Source organism: Nicotiana tomentosiformis, chromosome 6 (genome assembly GCF_000390325.3).
Source record: "Nicotiana tomentosiformis chromosome 6, ASM39032v3, whole genome shotgun sequence".
Classification (NCBI taxonomy): Eukaryota; Viridiplantae; Streptophyta; class Magnoliopsida; order Solanales; family Solanaceae; genus Nicotiana; species Nicotiana tomentosiformis.
In genome coordinates this window covers 5,532,151-5,546,141 of record NC_090817.1, presented here as the reverse complement: position 1 = coordinate 5,546,141, position 13,991 = coordinate 5,532,151, and the positions used below count along the sequence as shown (strand labels likewise).

General features: G+C 33.4%; 2 protein-coding genes across 5 annotated transcripts; both read left to right on the top strand.

Annotated features, from left to right (window-relative positions):
• The first annotated feature begins 329 nt into the window (after window positions 1-329).
• Window positions 330-5,581, top strand: LOC104100684 (protein BUNDLE SHEATH DEFECTIVE 2, chloroplastic-like). 4 transcript variants are annotated; one of them, XM_009607967.4, is made up of 5 exons: window positions 330-545; window positions 2,037-2,131; window positions 4,185-4,248; window positions 4,787-4,883; window positions 5,022-5,581. In XM_009607967.4, the coding sequence occupies exons 1-5, from the start codon at window positions 488-490 to the stop codon at window positions 5,098-5,100; spliced, it is 393 nt and encodes a 130-aa protein (XP_009606262.1). In that variant the 5' UTR covers window positions 330-487; the 3' UTR covers window positions 5,101-5,581. The 4 variants fall into 4 exon arrangements, with proteins under 4 accessions (XP_009606262.1, XP_009606264.1, XP_009606265.1 ...); XM_009607969.4 differs by having other exon boundaries at window positions 344-545; window positions 4,787-4,886; XM_009607970.4 differs by having other exon boundaries at window positions 363-545; window positions 4,787-4,910.
• A 4,970-nt stretch (window positions 5,582-10,551) lies between these two features.
• LOC104100685 (protein BUNDLE SHEATH DEFECTIVE 2, chloroplastic-like) lies at window positions 10,552-13,596 on the top strand. The gene is made up of 5 exons (XM_009607971.4): window positions 10,552-10,802; window positions 11,558-11,658; window positions 12,473-12,536; window positions 13,142-13,238; window positions 13,360-13,596. The coding sequence occupies exons 1-5, from the start codon at window positions 10,745-10,747 to the stop codon at window positions 13,436-13,438; spliced, it is 399 nt and encodes a 132-aa protein (XP_009606266.1). The 5' UTR covers window positions 10,552-10,744; the 3' UTR covers window positions 13,439-13,596.
• The last annotated feature ends 395 nt before the right edge of the window (window positions 13,597-13,991 follow it).

Sequence of the window (13,991 nt, the reverse complement as noted above, 5' to 3'; positions counted from 1 at the left end):
ATGATACGTAAAATGAGAGAGTCCATTATTCAATTGGTCATTCAACTATTCGAAATTACTTAGTAAAATCTTTTTTTTTGGGTAACAAAAGCCACTTAACTTTTTCTATAGTACTCAAAAAGTCACTCGGCTAGATTTCTCGAACTTTTAATGATCAAATATCCATTTTACCCTCTAAATTATCAACCTTTATCTTTTTTAATACTTTTTAATATTATATTTTTTTCTCTTGTATTTTTATATTATTGAATTTTTTTTGGGGATAAAACGACATGAAAAATGGGTTGGTAGATATTTTATTGCTTATTTGCCTGCTGGAGAGAAAGGTTATGTTAGTCATTTTTCTTTTAAATTTTAGATCAACAAAGAGACCAAAAAGGAGTGAGCCTTATCTAGTAACCTGCGGCTGCATGTAGTTTTCGTTACTACCAACAACATTTAATTAGAAACTTCTTCAGTTTAGAAATAACTAAATTCTATTGTCTTAATGGCAAATTCTCTATGTTTCACACCTATAACTTCCTTGAACTCTGTCAATAAACCAGGTACATAAATTGCAGTTCTTGTTTTTCTTGTACTTTTTATGTTTTTTTTTGTTTAATAGATAGTTATATTCTATTGTTTTCGTACCCTTTTTTTTGGGTTAATTCTACGTATATTTACTGAATTTTACCCTCTGTAACTGTCTAGTCACAAAATTATAATGTGTCATATTAAAGAAGCAGAATTTTATTGTTATAGTGAGTAAATTTTAGTTATTTTAAAGTGATAAAAAGTATTGTGACTAAACAGTTATAAATGGGTAAAGTTAATTGTTATAGTGGTAAAAGTGTAGTTACTTTACCCTCTATAAAAGTCTAGTCACAAAACTATATTTTGACACATTAAAAAGGTTGAACTTTATTGTTATAATAAGTAAAGTTTAGTTACTAAAATCATTACTAGTAATTATAAGCTTTCATAAAGGTGTATCATTAATCTCTAGATCGAGATATAAATTCCATCAACTAACTATTATTTCACATGTATATTGTTATAGTCTAATTTACCGGGCATCTCATCTTTTAATAAATTAAAATAATAAATAATGCACACAATTAATAATAATCATAGCAAAATTAAGAGCATAAGTACATTTAATGGCTAGAGAATTTATTTTATTAAGTCAATATAAAATACTTGTCTCTGGTTGGTTTGTTCAAAAGATACAAAATGTACTAGCACAAGAAGTCGAATTATACAATTCAAATAATCAAGATAAATTTTATTTAATCTTGTACTACAGTCATTCCGAGGCTTCTCTAATTCCATCATTAGATTGCGAACATAATCTTTATAACTAATAAGAACCGATACTTTAATCTTTCGTGTATAAGCTAAACTTTGTACACTAAATTATTTATTATATAAGTAAAGGACACATGCGAATACATTATCTATTTAAATCTTAATTAAAATTGAATAAATAATTATTTCATAATAAATATTATACCCAAATACATGTTTAATAGTATATATCCAAATAATCTCCACTTAGACTTTTAACCATGACAATTGTTAGGATATAATATATCTAAATGCATGGTTAATAGTATATACCCTAAAAATTTCTCATCTTTCAAATTAGCGACTGCCAAATTCTGTAGCTAAATAGAAATACCCGCCGCTAATCCTGTTTAGCTACAGATTATCAAAAAAGTACGTTAGCTACGAGCAATTTAGCGACGAAGTCTGTAGCTAATTCCATTTTTTTTTTGTAATGATCAAAAGTCTTCGCCAATAAGTTTTTTGTAAAAGATCTCATGACAGGTTATTTTCTGATGTAATTTCTGTCTAGTAATGCTTTGTCGTAACCAACTAGTTTAGTATTAAACTTTTCAGGGATAAATTTCAGTGTACATACGGAATTTTATCACTCTTTGTGTTTGTTTCTGAGTCTGCAACTTTCTATAGAACATTATATGTTTGGTCTAAATGATTCAATTTTTTTTGGAACCTTTTATGCAGTAATTAATGGGATTTTATATTCTTGTTAGGTCTAATTAATGGGAATTGCACTGGAAGAAAGATTCAATGGATCAAAGATGTTACCTACAGCTCCAAGAGTACCTTAAGAATTTTGGAAGTGAAGGTAAATTTTGGACTTCTATGCATAGATATTTGTGCATGTTGCAGTTAAATGTGCTCAATCAATATGCAATTCCTACATCTTTTTTTCACTTTTATGCCTAGCCTCTTAGGGCGAATGGGAGCCTTGGTAAAGTTGTTGTCACGTGATCAGGAGGTCACGGGTTCGAGCCGTGAAAACAGTCTCTGGCAAAAATGCAGGGTAAGACTGCGAACAATAGACCCTTGTAGTCCGGCCCTTCCAAAACTCCGCGTATAGCGGGAGCTCAGTGCATCGGGCTGCTCTCTTTTTTTGCCAAGTCACCGAGGGCAATTACAAATCTAGTATGTCTTTAGACATATATAACTCAATTGTGGAGGTTGTATGACAACTAGGTAGGTACAGAAAATGGCAGCCTGGTGCACTAAGCTTCCGTTATGCGCGGGGTTCGGGAAAGGACACAAATAGCTGACCAAATTCAATGTTTACTCTTCTCTAAAAAGGAAATATCATAAAACCGATATGTCATGTTTTGGGTGTTAACCACATATAATTTTCCAAGAAACCAATTTTCATTTTGATCTTATGTGTTGCGTAGCCAATTCAGTGATATCATCCCACATATAAAGTTAAAAAATGATTTGATCAAAAGTAATGAACAAAATCCAACTTAGATATTCATGTGCAGAGGCGGATTCAATGTATTACTATCGGGTTCATTTGAATCTAGTACTTTTGACGCAGAACATAAATTTATGTGTAAAAATCTATTAAAATTGCTATAAATTGTAGGTATGAACCCATAACTGTGAAAATACAATGAGTTCAATACTAAAAACTTTAAGTTGAACCCATATAACTTAAATCTTGAATCTGCTCGCAAAAAGACTTCCACCGTAACCATAGAGGCAAACTTTTTCCCACATTGATAGTGATTAGCACTAGCTATATATAGCTACTTCAACATTAATGTAACATATAATTAATAACTAAACTCTATCTTTTTGTAATTATAACTTGTTGACTGAAAAAACAAAAGGAATCTTCTTTTCCTATGATTTTGGCCATTGATTTAGGAGTCCATGTGCGGAGCCTTACCTTGCATTTCTGGAAGATACTGATTCCGTGGCTTGAACCCGTGACCTCCTGGTCACACAGCGATAACTATGTAGGTACACTTAGGAAATTTTCTAGGATATTGCTGTATATATGAGATATGGCAGAGTGAACTTCATCTTTGAAGCTCACTGCTTTTCTAAGTATTATGCCATCTATTGTTGGGGAAAATATTCCCTATGGTATGCTTGCCAAATGCCTGAAACTATAACTATGTTTTTAATTTCTGTTGTGAAAGTGACTGCAATTGGTACCACAAATTTCAGGTGAATGATTATAGCAAATACAGTAGATAGATGAGGAGTGAAGACTTTGGAACTTAGAAGGGGGAAAATCACGAAAGTTAATAACTAATCAAGTAAAACTTGTTTGATGATAATTTGGAGATAGTCTTGACTTGAGAATGGAGAGGAAGCTTTTAAGAAGTTTATGTGCTCAAAGTCTTGTCTATCAGAAATAGCCTTTCTACCTTCAAGGTAGGGGTAATGTCTGCGTACACACTACCCACACTACCCTCCCCAGACCCCACTTGTGAGATTATACTGGGTTTTATTGTTGTTGTATGTGCTCATAGTCTTGGCTCGAGTTTGGAGCAACAAATGTTTTTAAGAAGTTTTCTGTGCTCAAACTGGTCTGGTATTGAAAAGAATTGAGATAGATGATTACAGTGACACTACTTGGCTAGGAAAAACACCAAATAAACTTGTTTATGGGATTTGAATGCTGTATGGTGGCATCTGTATAATACCAATTCATCTCTCTATTTATGTGAAACAGGGTCAGGCGGCTTAATTTCGTTCCTGATGGGATCAGAAACTTTTTCTCGCTTTCTTTTTTCGTCTCTCATCTCATAGAATTTTTCTTTCACCTCTTTTTGTGATCTAACTATACCATCTTTGCTTCTATTTCCTCGAGTTGGTTATGTCGTGCCAGAGCTTTAACATTATTCTCTATTTTCCAGGCCACTGACAGCGACCAAGACGCAAAAGCAAGGAGCATCATCTGTAAAAATTGTGATGGAAATGGTAAGTGGATTGATGCATTTTTTTTGGATCTTGAATTCTCTCTCGTCAATAATGATAAGGTTCAGTGGACTTCTCTTGACGAACACTCTCATGCTGCTTTGAATTGCGACTATATTTCTTAATATTGTAATTAGGCACTTATTTTTACTGGATGTTAGTTGCATTATAGCAATGAAGATGATATCCAGTTAGCTCTAGATGCTAACTGTTGCATCAGGTTTCATGAATTATCGTGAGGGCAGCAGTATTTTCAAGAGGAAATTTTCTACTAGATTTTAGTGATAGAACTATTATATCTTGACAACAACAACATATAGGTCACGGATTCGAGCCGCAGAAGCAGCCACTAATGTTTGCCTCAGGGTAGGCTTTCTGCACCACACCCCTTGGAGTGCGGCCCTTCCCCGATCCTGCGTGAACGCGGGAAACCTGGTGCGCCGGGTTGCCCTTTATATTGGTTACAGAGATCTGAAATAATCCATTTCTACTTGGATTAAGTTCAGCATTTTTTGTTTCTTAGACGCTATAATGCTCTCAGGTGCAGTGTTGTGCTCACAGTGTAAAGGCATTGGTGTTAACTCTGAAGATTATTTCAGTGGGCGGTTCAAAGCTGGTGAACTATGTTGGCTGTGCGGGTAGTTGTACTATCACATGTGCTTTTGGTGATTATGAATTCGTATTGGTTTTCAATTCCTAAGCAAGTTGAGAAAAATGCTACAACACCGCCATCTCATTAATCATATCCTTCATGTTTGCATTTTTTTTTTGTTCAGAGGTAAAAAAGATATGTTATGTGGCGACTGCAATGGCGCTGGATTTCTTGGTGGATTTATGAGTACGTTCGATGAGTAGACTTCATATGCACTGGTCTCAGTATGAAACAATAGCTAGCTCTGAAACTCAAGACAGCACTAAGGAGATGATGCTGTGAAATATTTACAAGAACAGCTACATTACAGTTTGTGTAATGTGCTCGAAAAGTCAATCGTGGCCTTTGTACATACATCCTTGGGAGTCTGAATTAGAAACCTCATAGTCTCTGCACCCAGGGGCGAAGCTACATGTCTTAAAGGGTGGTTAACTGACCACCCTTCGTCGGAAAATTACACAGCGTATATAGGTAAAATATTAAGTTTTAGAGGTACATAACATATATTGATATATTGAACATTCTTTGTCGGAGAATTTTTTTCACTTCTTTTAAGTTTGAACACCCTTGAGGAAATTCCTGGCTTCGCCACTGTCTGCACCTCATCTTGACTTGGTAAGACCTGGTCAAGGCTTCATTGGCAGCAAATATAATAAAGCTGATATTAAAGCAGGTTCAAAATGATATCTCGGTGCAACTTCAAGCATTGAATTGATGATCACATGACAACATTCTGCTTATGTTATTGTGCCCAATTCAGAGAAGGTAGACATCTTCTCTTTATTCACTTACAGCCTCACCCTTTTCAACCCCTTTAAAGATGGTGGTTCTGGAATTCGAGTTCAAGGTAGTTTACTTCAGGCTTCTGGATATAACCTGCAGAATCTTCAATTTCCAACAATGATGCCTCAACATTGTACTCTTGCTACTTTCTCCTAGTTTACTAATTGTGGTGTCTGTGCTAGTTTGCATGCACTTCAATTAATTCACCAGGTATCTCATATCTTCCACTATCACAAATACTGAGTAATTATGCTAACTAAGGCTTTAATAAATGGGAACAACAACAACAACAAACTCAGTGTAATCCCACAAAGTGGAGTCTGGGGAGGATAGAGTGAAGCAGCCTTACCCCTACCTCAAGAAGGTAGAGAGTCTGTTTTGGATAGATCTCTGACACAAGTAAAGATGAAAAGGAACAGAAATAACAAGCAGTAACAACAACAAAATAATAAGATAATAACTGAAGCGAAAGAAATAACATATAGCGAATTAAAACTGCGAATAAGGAAAAACGGTTTACATAAATGGGAAGAGACTAATAATTGATACTTAGCAGTTGAGCTCAATTCATGATGGTTTTATGCATTGGCTCGACTAATTTTTGAAGAGGCACATTTGTCTCCTCAATTTCTTCTGGCTACTCATGCCTCAGAAATCACCCTTAATATGCAGATTAGCATATCATTTGAGATATCATAAACATGAAAGAGCATGTCCCGTGGCTTTGGTTTAGTGGTAAGTGTGTAACATGCAATGTGTGAGTTAGGGACACATTACGAGTTCAAATCCCACTGCAGAGCAAAAAGTATGATATTTAAGTAAAGTATTTACGAGTTCACACCCATTATCTATTAAGTTTTGAATCATGCCTCAGGTGGCCTTTGGAGTTTCTTGGTTGTCAAAAAGAAAAAATTAAACGTGTAAGAGAATGTATATTCGTAAATGACACTACAAGAAATCTTGTAACTAAGGTTTATATAGCAAACCTTACTTAGAACAATGTTGACTTCTACTAATTTCTAGGTGATTAAGGGTGTCAAATGTACACTAGCGCAACATTTAGGCAGGTTAAAATATATGAATTAATAAAAGGTCGGGTCATTAATATACTCAATGTTTGCTTGCGTCAAAATATGCGCGTCAATTGTGGGCTAAATATTGGGTCATAAACCATCCCGCCGAACTCAAAATCATTTTTAATTTATTTTTTCCTTTTATAATATTTAATTATCAAATCAAGCTAGTAAAAGCTTGTTATTTTTCTTTCTATATATGGAGGTAACTATAGGTCTGTGAATCACCAGAAAACTAAGCTACATTGCAATTCAGATGAGGCAAGGCATTTATAATCCTTTTACACATAACACTGGTTCTGGATCAGAATTCAGATCATGAAAAAGAATAACATAAATACAAGCATTACTTTAGTACAAAATGGACGTGACGAAAGGTCACAGAAAACTATGATCCATTAATATTCAGTTGCATCAAAGCATTTACTTGATAATCCTTAATACTAGGATATAACTAATTGAGAAGCGAAATTAAAATTTAAATTGTATGAGTTTAACTATTTAATATTATATTTTTGAAATTATAGGTTTAAAGTTTTGATATATTTATTGAAATTGTAGTGGACTTCTGCATATACATCTCGTTCCGTGTCAAAATATCGAGTTCAATTGAACAAACCTATAAAAAGAGGCTACATCCGTCTCTGAGCTAATGAGTGCTACTAAATGTTTAGAGTTTAACTTCTATAGAAAAATGATGTAAAAGAATTATTATACTGTTGTCTCTAAAATACAACTAGAGATAATCATGCATAAAAAGTGTATTAGTGACTTAAAGAATATCTCAGTCACTTGTTACAACATGATAGAAGGTATATAAAAAGACACGTGAAACACAAGATGGGGATGGCCACCGAACATAGCTATTCCGCTTGTCACCGGAAGAAATAACGATCATAAAAGGAGTATTAAATGCTTTGCGTCCGGTAACATTTAATACAGAATATTTTGTAGCATTAATGATGATGGCCCGTTACAAGGAATTTGACATTTATGTTTAACGTTACATCTTCATCAATGGCCCTTATAATTGACATTAAAAAAGGGCATGATCCTAAGCCTTCCTTCCCTAGACATAGCTATAAATAAAGAACTCAGTTATCATTTCACAAATTTTCTGGCTAACTTACACTATATTCTATACAGCATTTTAATACAATTTTATTTTCTCGCTTTTGATCTCATCATTGTTGTACCCGAAAATCCTGTTCCTGGACTCATCAGCTATGTCGTTCCATCTACATCTTAAGGCTAAGTATTTTATATTTCATCAGTTATTTCATTATCTTTTGGATTAAATTAATTCACTTGTCTAGAAACTACGAACAAATTCAACTGTATCATTTTACGGGTAAACACAACTATTGTCACATAAAATGAGACGGAGGAGGTAGTTTAAATAGAGGGGCAAAGAGATTTGTGTTAGTTTCAGTAGCATTTTACAAATTTGGCCAAATTCGCCATAAAATTAGCAGTCCAATTATAATTTACCTGGTCTAAAGCAAACGATGCCTCATTAATGCTAGAATATACTCTACAGTTTACAGTTTGAGACAACAAATTATATTTATACTAGTAAATTCACTCGCGCTTTGCGCGATCACAAAAAATAAATAAATTATAAGAAAGTAATAGTAATGTCTTAAATTTTATAAAAGAAAAATCAATCTTTACTAAGAAAATATTCTTCCCGATTCTACTGTGTTATAGTATTACACTGTAAATGACATGTTATGATTGGTTAACACATATTAACAGAGAAAAATCTTCTATAATGTTATTCCTTAACCTCTCTTCTCTAAGCATTTGAAAGTGAAGTAATTAATTAATTACATCTGTTACATCAATGTCTGGAATTGTTAATGCTCTTGTCATTGTATTTTAGATTTGAGTATGTACTGATTAGAGCAAGTATGTGTGTCGATTTGACTATTCAACCATAGATGTCTTCTGTTTATGCAATTATACTTTTCCTCTAAGGTGAAACTTTATATCAAAGTAAGAACTTAAGTAACGAGGAAAAGAGGATATTTTTATGATTCTGCAAAAAAATAATTAAGGAGAAAATAAGAAACAAAACGTCCATCTTACCGTTCAAAAGTAATGTTGCTGATTGCCTTTCAAACACTAACCAATACAAGCATCTACGAAAATATATAAGACCAATAAACTCTTGAAATTTGATATTTTCTTAATCATTATACTCTTTCTTTTTACAAAAAAACACTTGCTGAATGGCAGAGAAATATACTCCATCCATTCTATTTTATGTGAACTCTTTTTTTTTAATCTGTTAAGAAAATGAAACTTTTGTTTATAGTAAAAAAAAAATTTACTTTAAACTTCCTATTTATCCTTTTATAGCTATACGAAAATTATTTTTTCGGTATAAACATCTGGTATTCAAAAATCCTCGCTCGGAAAATTTTGGTACATATCTTGAAGGGGAAATCGCTCCGTATAAAAGATTTCTCTAGAAAAATCATTGCATATTTAAGATCCATGATTGTAAAAAAAATTCTTTTCTTGCTTAACTAAGCATAACTAAACAGGTTTAATTATATGAAAAGAAAGTTAAAATGCACGGAAATATTATACATCACACTTTTAAAAAAGATTCTTAAACTCAATGCCTATACTGATTCATATAAAATAAAACCGAGGGAGTACATATTATACAACATAATGATGTCCATAACATTGGAAAATAACATATTAACATGTCTGTATCAATGTCAAGGAAAATACTACTTTGAGAAATTGTACAAACTTACAAAAGGTAGGAGGATTAGAACTATGATTTGTCTTGTAATAAAAGTAGTAAAAACGAAGCAGGAAAAAGCAAATAAAAGAAGATTAAGACAAATCTTACAACGAAAGTGAAAAATTCCCCAACCGCTGTAATTTCAATCTTCTCAATAGCTGCCTCGGCAGGAGCATCTCTTGAGTTCAGCAACAACCATAAAATCTGTCAATCTCTAAGCCTAACACAACATTCTCCACAAAAAACAAAATCTGCACTACTTAATAATCAAGTTTCTTCATGGACTCTAACCCACAAAAACCAAACAGAACAATATTACTCCTCTTTAATTAAAGGATATGGAGGAAGAAAGCGAAAAAAGGAACAGCTATGGCGGCAAAAGCACTCTCAATGGAATGCTTATTCATAGTCTTCGCCTCTTTCCCCATCTGAAGATTTTTTGAGGCTGACTTCTTGTACGAGTGAACGTTTCTTCGACGTTTATTTTTTTTGGGAATATGAGAAGGCTGTTTATGAAGTACTTTGTAAGTAAAGACGTTAAATAGGTTAATTAAGAGGGGATGCACATTATATTTGAGCAGTAATTTATGGAAAGTTAAAACACAAATGACTACTAACAATGGATGGGAAGAGGCGTGTTCTTTCAAAATGGCCAATGAACCATTTTTTTTAATAAGTTACTACTCAAAATGGACGGTAAAAAGAAAGAAAGTCAAAAAAAAAGGAGATAAAAGAAAAATGATATTACTGGAAATATGGAATGCCACATCATCTCTCAAAGGCCTTGCTTTATATATTGTTTTGATTAGTTTTTTGTGTGGATGGAGCACACATATATATAGTTTTTTTTAATTTTTATGCAATTTTACCTGTTTATAAATATTTACTGTCATTATATTATTTTATAAAATATTAAAAATTAAATACCTGTGGGGCTAATAAAACTGGTACGAAAAATGGGAAGATATTTTATTGCTTATTTGCTCGTTGGAGAGAAAGGGTATATTAGTCATTTTCCTTTTAGATTTTAGATCAACGGAGGGGAGAGACCAAAAAAGGAATGAGCCTTATCTAGTAAACCTGCGGCTGCATGTAGTTTTCGTTATAACCAACATTTTCCAGTACTTCAATTAGAAACTGCTTCACTTTTCCCAAGTTCACTTCTTATTTTCTTCTCAAAATTGTTTCTTTGACTAAATTCAGTAAAAAGCTAAATTCATTCTCTTAATGGCAAATTCTCTGTGTTTCACACCTTTAGCTTCATTCAACTCTGTCAATAAACCAGGTAAATTCCAGTTTCTATTTATTCTTATACTTTTTATGCCTTTTTGCTTAATGGGTAGTTTATATTCTATTGGTTTGTACCCATTTTGGGGTTAATTTCATTGTATATTCACTGAACTTTACCCTGTAGTCAAGAAACTATATTGTGTTACAGTAAAAAAAAATGAACTTTATTGTTATAATTGGTAAAGTTTAGTTACTTTAATGTGAAAAATATTATGACTAACTGTTATAAATGGGTAAAGTACAAAAATTGTTATAGTGGTTAAAGTTTAGTTAGTTTACCCTCTATATATAACACTTAGTCACAAAACTATATTTTGTCGCACTAAAAAAAGCTGAACTTTATTGTTATAGTAGTTAAAGTTTAGTTACTTTAACGTGACAAAAACAATTGTGACTGAACTGTTATAACGGATAAAATTGAGTAAGTATTGTAATGGTTAAAGTTCAGTTACTTCAATATAACCAAAAAAAATAAATATTTTTACTGTTATAGTGGATAATTTCTGAGCCGAGAGTCTATTGGAAACAGTCTCTCAAATCTCCACGAGGTAGGGGTAAGGCTGTGTACGCATTACCCTTCCCAAACCCCACTATGTAGGATTATAAAGTTCAGAGAATAACCGAAATTTTCGCTGTTCTTTGTGTTTGTTTGTGGGTCTGCAACTGTGTGTAGAATGCTGATATGTTAGGTTGTAAAGATTCAAATTTCATTTTTTTGTGTAGTAATTGGGATTTTTATATTCTTGTCAGGTCTAAATCTGATTAATGGGAATTGCACTGGAGGAAAGATTCAATGGATCAAAGATGTTACCTACAGCTCCAAGAGTAACTTGAGAGTTGTGGAAGTGAAGGTAATTTTGGAGTTCTATGTATAGACAATCGTGCAAATTTGCAGTTAAATGTGCTCAAATGATATACAATGGCTACATTTTTTACTTTTATGCCTAAACACTAAGGTAAGATCCGTTACGTGGACTAAAGGGGGTTCATGGACTTATAGTCTTGACTTGAGAATGGAGAGGAAGCTTTTAACAAGTTTGTGCGCTCATAGTCTTGGCTTGAGACTGGAGCAATGAATGTTCTTAAGAAGTTTTTGTGTTCAAACTGATCCGGTATTGTGGTAACACTACTTGGCTAGGTAAACCGCCAAATAAACTTGTTCGTGGGAATTTGAAAACTATGTGGTCAGGGGCAGAGCTAGAAGCCCAGGTATGGGTTCGGTCGAACCCGGTAGCATTTGCTCAAACACTTATTTGTGTTAAGAAAGACGTTAAATATGTGAAAAATACTAAATTTAGAACCCATAAAGTTGCCATCGGTCTAAAATTCAGAATCCATAAAGTTGACATCTTGGCTCCGCCTCTGTTAATGTGGTGGCATCTGCATTATACCAATTATCTCTCTATTTATGTGAACGGCGTCAGGCGGCATAATTTCGTTCCTGATGGGATCAGTAACCTTTTTCTCGCTTTCTTTTTTCGTCTCTCATTTGTTAAGGTGAAACTCCTTGGCTTAATGCTAGCTGTAGTTCTATTGAAACTTCGGTTTTCTCCTAGAATGTTTCTTTCACCTCTTTTTGTGATATAACTATATACCATCTTTGCTTCTATTTCCTTGAGTTGGCTGTATTATGCCAGAGCTTTGACATTATTCTCTATTTTCCAGGCCACTGACAGTGACAAAGACACGAAAGTAAGGAGCATTGTCTGTCAAAATTGTGATGGAAATGGTAAGTGGATTGCTGTAGACTTTCTTTTGCGTCATTGATGTTAAGGCTCAGTGAACTTCTCTTGACAAACACTCTCGTACTGTTTTTAGTCTCAAGTGACTAATATTGCTTAATACCGTAATTTTGCCTTTCTGTATATTCAATGTTTATCGAATTGTGGCAATGAAGATGATTGTAACAGAAGCAGTACTTTCGAGAGAAATTTTGTACTCGTAGATTTTACTAAGAGAGCCATTATATCTTTTACAATATAATGTTTGTCTTACCTCTGCATGAGATTTCGTTTCTTAAAACAATATTTGTTTCAAGTAGTAATTTGACTCTTGATGTTGAGTGCTCGATGGAAAAACACCTTTGTTATGAACTTCCCTCAAATTATTCATCGAAGTTTTATCTGAGAATTACAGCGTATCTGGATTCAAAAACTTTTTTGTTAATGCTTCAGCCTTACTGGTTCTTTGCCTTTTTCTTGCTTATACTCATTATTTGTACCCGTGATTATTTCAGAAATATATATACATATTGGTCACATACACCTGAAATCATCCATTTCACTTGGATTTAGTTCAGCACTTTCTGTTTCTTATACGCCATATTGCTCTCAGGTGCAGTGTCGTGCTCACAATGCAAAGGCACAGGGGTTAACTCTGTAGATCATTTCAACGGGCGGTTCAAAGCTGGTGGACTATGTTGGTTGTGCAGGTACTTGTATTATCATTTATTCTTTTGGTGATTATGGTTTCTTGTTGTAATTTTGTTCTTAAGCAAGTCGATAAAAATGCGATTAATCATATCCTTCATGTTTGCACTTTTTTTACTTCAGAGGTAAAAAAGATGTGTTATGTGGTGACTGCAATGGTGCTGGATTTCTTGGTGGATTTATGAGTACGTTCGATGAGTAGACTTCATTTGCACTATTCTCGGGTAGGTTCAGAGGCAGATCCAGAATGTACACTTTGATGAGTTCAATCTTTAAATTTTTTGCATTGAACTCATTGTAACTTTGAGGTTATGAATTCAGAATTTAATATTTATTGAAATTTCAGTTATTTTTCACATATATATCGTGCTCCTTGTCAAACATACTGGATTTTAGTTCAATCCATAAAAGTTATGATCCATCCACCCCTAGGTTGTCACCATTGATCCCAAGAGAAGCAGAAAGAAGTATTTGATAAACAGATTGTATTATCATTTTCCTATTCCAGTTTCACATGTTCAAGATTTCTTGAGCTTTATATTCTGAGGCGGATCAAAGATTTGAACTTTATGGGTTCAACCTCTGATGTTCTTAGCATTGAACTTATTGTATTTTTAAAGTTTTGGGTTCATATATGCTAGTTTTTATAGTTTTGGTGGACTTTTACACTTAAATGTATGTTCCGCGTCAAAAGTAATGCGTTCAGTTGAACCCGACACTCCCATGATGCATTTGCCCATGTTTATATTGTAGAA